At 37.1% G+C, this 5722-nt stretch overlaps 1 protein-coding gene across 1 annotated transcript in view; it reads left to right on the plus strand.

Annotated features, from left to right (window-relative positions):
- The window catches only part of LOC106870898 (cilia and flagella-associated protein 47), a 195878-nt gene that overhangs the window by 154087 nt on the left and 36069 nt on the right, over positions 1–5722 (plus strand). The window contains exons 46-49 of the mRNA XM_014917133.2: positions 533–661; positions 2016–2159; positions 4775–4890; positions 5387–5441. Coding sequence (XP_014772619.1) covers positions 533–661; positions 2016–2159; positions 4775–4890; positions 5387–5441 — 444 coding nt within the window. The remainder of the gene's footprint in view (positions 1–532; positions 662–2015; positions 2160–4774; positions 4891–5386; positions 5442–5722) is intronic.

Here is a 5722-nt window from a genome sequence, read left to right on the forward strand (position 1 = left end):
ACCACATGGTTCCGGGTTCAGTCCTACTGCGTGGCACTTTGGGCAAGTGTCTTCTACTATAGCCTCAGGCCGACCAAACTGAAAGAAGCCCGTCGTATATATGTATATGTGTGTGTGTGTGTCTGTGTTTGTCCCCCCAACATCACTTGACAACCGATGCTGGTGTGTTTATATCCCCGTAACTTAGCTGTTCAGCAAAAGAGACCGATAGAATAAGTACTAGGCTTCCAAAGAATAAGTCCTGGGGTCGATTTGCTCGACTAAAGGTGGTGCTCCAGCATGGCCACAGTCAAATGACTGAAACAAGTAAAAGAGTAAAAGAGTAAAGAGTATAGTGTTATTTTAATGGTTATTGGCAATATGGATATAGTATTTGTTTTTTAGACATCAATAACTTTCAAAAATTTTCTCCCAGTCTTATGGATTCCATGAGCACAAAAAGTATTGAGAAACCCTGCCCTTGTGAACATCATGCATTCATGAAGATTTTATACAAGAAGCTTTTATTCTTTCCTTTCTTTCTTTTCAACAGATTTTATTGTCAGCAAAGGATGACATACGTCTTTATAAACTTGAATGCACAGCTTATCCAAAAGGAAGTAAAATAGAAATAGAATTTCAGACTCCTGTTTTACAGAAGACAGTACAGGATATCCCAATTGTAAGTGGGAATTAACTTGTCGTATTTTATTTCATTCATTACCCATTTCAATACTGGCTCACCTGACACCAACACTGCTCTCGTATCTCCAAGCAACTAACGTGTGTGTATATGTGTGTGTGTGTGTGTGCTCATGTGTGTTTGTATGTGTGAATCATTGTACAAAATGATGCTAGCGTAAAAGATAGAATCAACACTCAATACATAGAGCAAAGTTATATTTGAAATTTAAGTTGAAGACTTCAAAAGTCCATGACTTGGTAGCTACCAATTACAATTAGATTTTCTTTACCCGTTTACTGCAGAAATCAGATATATCCATTCAAAATTTCATTACCCTAAACCATGGGAAAGCAGTTTTATATACCAATCTATCTTTTGTTAAGGAATGTTATGTTTGAGACTACTTTCTGTTGAAGTGCAAGCATAACTGTGTGGCAAGAAGCTTGCTGGCCTTGGGGAAATATTACCTGGTTTTGAACTAGGTAAAGGTTGATGTGCAAACTCTGCCTCAAATATACTCTGTCTGACCCATGCAAGCATAGAAAAGTAGATATTAACTGATGATGATATGTCAAGTTTACTAAGGTAACATGACTTGCAGAAAATGCCAATTCTATATTTTGGTAGATATTTAACCCTTTAGCATTTAAACCGGCCATCATCATCATCATCATCATCGTTTAACGTCCGCTTTCCATGCTAGCATGGGTTGGACGATTTGACTGAGGACTGGTGAAACCGGATGGCAACACCAGGCTCCAATCTAATTTGGCAGAGTTTCTACAGCTGGATGCCCTTCCTAACGCCAACCACTCAGAGAGTGTAGTGGGTGCTTTTACGTGTCACCCGCACGAAAACGGCCACGCTCGAAATGGTGTCTATCCGGCCAAAAGTATTCTGCCTATTCTATGTTCAAACTGACCAGATCTAGTCTTTCACACCAACCCTACAATAACATTTTAAAGACTAACAGCTACCTCATCAAAATCTCATAGCTACAAGATAATGCATGATTAGTTCAAAACAATGTGGATAAAAAAGCATTAATTATGGCAGAATAATGTGAACACTAAAGGGTTAACATCATTCCTAAAATACCCATGGAATTTGATTTTGGAGTTAAAGGTTTAAGGACTTTAACAAACTACACTGTCAATGTGGTCACTTGATATATTAGAAATTTTCTATATAATCAGATATATTCACTCAAAATTTCAGTGCTCTTAGCAGTGGAAAGCAGTTTTATATACTAGTCTATCTTCTTTTGAAGTATGCCATGCTTGAAACTATTTTTGAAATTTCCCTGTCACTTTCAGTGTTTTGTAAATATTTGTTTATTTGTTTATTTCAGATAAATCCAACCAGTAATATCTGGAACCTGAAAGCTATTGTTGAAGGAGATCCATTCTCAGGACCAGAGAGTTTGGTTGTACCAGCGAATACCACTGCTTTCTATCCTATCTGTTACAGACCAGCACTAGAAGAGGGATATAAAGTAAGTTTTTCTCACTATTCTTAATCTCAGTCAACACTTCTATAGACTATGCATCATTGTTTCAAATTTTGCCACAAGGCCAGCCCATAGACTCTGTGTAGTCAAACCTTTCATGTGTGTGTGTGTGTGTGTGTGTGTGTGTGTTGTGTGTGTGTGTGTGTGTGTGTGTGTGTGTCTGTGTATGTTTACATTCTGCACTGAGCTACAAGTAGTGATGTTTTTTGACTTCTCCTCTCAACAGATTATTCTCAAGTTCTGTACTTTCTAAGATAAGATGAATACAAAAAAATCTGGTAAATATTAACAACCATAAGAGCATCCAGCTATGACAACAATGCCTCAAAAAAAAATAAAATTATGTTGTCTAACCCATGCTAGTATGGAAAAACAAATGTAATATCAATGAATGAATGAACTTGGGAAGATAAATGACTGAGGTGTTTTCCTTAAATGGATTAAGGATGCATCTCTGGAGTAATACAGAATATGCTGTTGGAAGTAAAGTAGCAGATCTTGGTGAGGAAGGGAAATAGTAAGCTGGGATGTAGGATGTTTCTCAAAGCAGAGTTTTGCATATGATTGTATGTAATTTTCCTCTCTGAAGTACAATGATGAAGGTAATTACAAAGATGATAATAATAATCTCAGTTCAATAGCAAAGATACTATCTTTGCCATTAAAAAATGTGAGTGGGTCAGCTTGTCTGCTATATGGCTATATGGCTAAACAGTTCATGAAGGCAGTTATCAATGTTTTCCATTCCTTTCTTTTACTCACAAGAAACCTGGCATAGGTAATTGCTGATTATGATCATATAAAAGTAGTGAATCAGTTGTGATCACACCAAGAAAAATGAATTAGATTTCATATGGCTAAAGATTAAATCTAATCACTAAAAACAAAATCTAAAAGAGCAGCAGAAAATGAACACACTGATAGTCAACTGTAGTGAATAATTATACAAGTATGTCTTCACATGGGTGATATTTTTACAAACTACATGTTCCATGTATAATTAAAAAGTAATGACGTCTTATCAAAGAACCCACAGTTAGACTGTTTTGCTGTTAAGGTCTAATAAGGCCAAAATATCTTCAGAAGTATTGCTGAACTGCTAAGGATCAGAATAACTCCCCACTGCATTACATATAATAATTTGTCTGTCTTGCTTGAGTCTTCAGGTTCAAGCTTTTGTTTATCCTTTTACATCATGTATAAGGGACTGAGATACAAGAATCCTTCCTGACCAGGGAGCCAATCAGTTGCAGGATTTACCCTGCCGCAACTGTTGCTGATGTTAATTTTCAGTTGAGTGGATTGAAGCAACATGAATTGAAGAATTTTGTTCAAGGGAAGACTGCATCACATGGTCTGGGGATTGATCCAATCAATTTACAGTCATGAACCCAGTACCCTAACCCCTGCACCACTCATCTTCACCACTAATAATGACTTTTGAATAATAGGAGCAGGCGTGGCTGTGTGGTAAGAAGCTTGCTTCCCAACAACATGGTTCAGAGTTCAGTCCTACTGCATGGCACTTTGGGAAAGTGTCTTCTGCTATAGCCTCAGGCCAATCAAAGTCTTGTAAGTGGATGGAAACTGAAAAAAACTGAAAGAAGCCCATCGTGTGTGTGTGTGTGCCTTTGTGGCTGTCCCTGTAAGTTAGCAGTTCGACAAAAGAGAACAATAGAATAAGTATTATGCTTAAATAAATAAGTCCTGAGGTTGAGTTGTTCAACTAAAACCCTTCACGGTCGTGCCCCAGTATGGCCACAGTCAAATGGCTGAAACAAAGAAAAGAAAGAATTGTTAATACTATTTATGCTACTGTTTATGGCTTCAGTTTTGGTGCAAGACAAGCAATTTTAAAGGAGTGTAAGTCAGTTACATGAAGCCCAGTGTTTAACTAGAATTTATTCTGTTGACCTGGAAAGATGAAAAACAAAGTCAACTTCAGCAGAATTTGAATCCTGAATGTTAAATGTGAGAAGAAATACCATTATGTAGATTTTGTCTGACAAGGTAACGATTCTGCCAGCTCACCGCCTTATTCCAACTACTACTAACAGTAGAATTGGAATATTTAGTATAAAATAAGGCAGTGAGCTAGCAGAAATGTTAGCACGCTGGGCGATATGCTTAGCAGTATTTCATCTGTCTTTACATTCTGAGTTCAAATTCCGCCGAGGCTGACTTTGCCTTTCATCCTTTCATGGTTGATAAATTTAGTACCAGTTGCGTACTGAGGTCAATCTAATCGACTGCCCTCCCCCGCCAAAAAAATTTCAAGCCTTGTGCCTAGAGCAGAAAAGAATATTTAGTTTGAAATATTGCTGGTGTTGTTGTTTGTGGTATTTAACTTGAAGTTTCGCTCAAAGCAGTCTTACAAGCAATAGTATTTCAGACGTAGCATATTGAGAAATACTTCATCCAATGTTTCCTTTCGTACAACAGTCAGGTGTGATTTGAGGTAAATCTAATTGCCATATATATCCAGCAGGTTATACAACCACATAGATGCTCCCTCATTGGTTTGTGTGAAGCCAATAGTTAAAGAAGGGTGGAAGGGAGAGCTGTCGTAATGTTTGAGTAATTATAATTTCTCATTACAGGGCAAGTTAGTGCTGATGAATGGAAATGCTGTTATTGAAGACATAAATCTGGTTGGTAATGCCACAAGCCCTCTCGCAATGGGGGAGATTGTTATCACTTCTGAAGTGAAAGCCAAGTAAGATTCTAGAATCAAATATATCTGTCTACCTGTTTGTTTACTTAATCTTTTTTTTTTACCTTGTTTCAGTATTGCCTGCATACATAAAGCTCATGAATGACCAAGTTGTTAGGCGAGGTACTAGATAAATTACCTGAGAGATTGGTAATTTGGTCTGCTCATGTTTACAGCATTACTTTGTATTGTTTGTTGCAAAGGTCTCTAACTCACAAATGGTCCAGTCCAATAACAAATCATTTATTTTGTTAGTAAAAAGTCATAACACAATAATTATGTAGGAATATTGTTGTCAACAAAAAAACAAAAAAAAACATTCAAATAGAGAAGTGCTGAAGAGGTCACAATGTGTGAGAAAAAAACTTTGACAAAGAACCTAAAATAATAGTAATAGTGCTGAAGTGAAGACTAAATATATAGTGCATGTGTTTAATTGGCAATATATGACCATCCCTAAGTATAACAATATGTTGTTATTATTTTCTCTAAATTCCAGTGCAATACATGTATTGAATGTTCCAAACCGCACTAAGAAGAGGCTGACTTATGAGGCAAGTAGCAAGTAATTGACTCTAAACTATTTGAAACTTTTATTTTCCACTCCCGATCCCATTGTTATTTCTTTGGAAGTACCTGCTTCACGCAAACATTTGAGGCCATCGATATTATAAATTAAGATCATTTAATAATTGGGTTAGTCTTCACACTCTAACTCACTAAAGCTTACTTGCACTCTCTCTCTCTCTCTCTCTCTCTACCCCTCTCTCTCTCTCTCTCTCCCCCCCTCTCTCCCTTCCTCTCTCTCTCCCTTCCTTCCTCTCTTTCTCTCCCT

The sequence above is a fragment of the Octopus bimaculoides genome, chromosome 4 (genome assembly GCF_001194135.2).
Source record: "Octopus bimaculoides isolate UCB-OBI-ISO-001 chromosome 4, ASM119413v2, whole genome shotgun sequence".
Taxonomy (NCBI): Eukaryota; Metazoa; Mollusca; class Cephalopoda; order Octopoda; family Octopodidae; genus Octopus; species Octopus bimaculoides.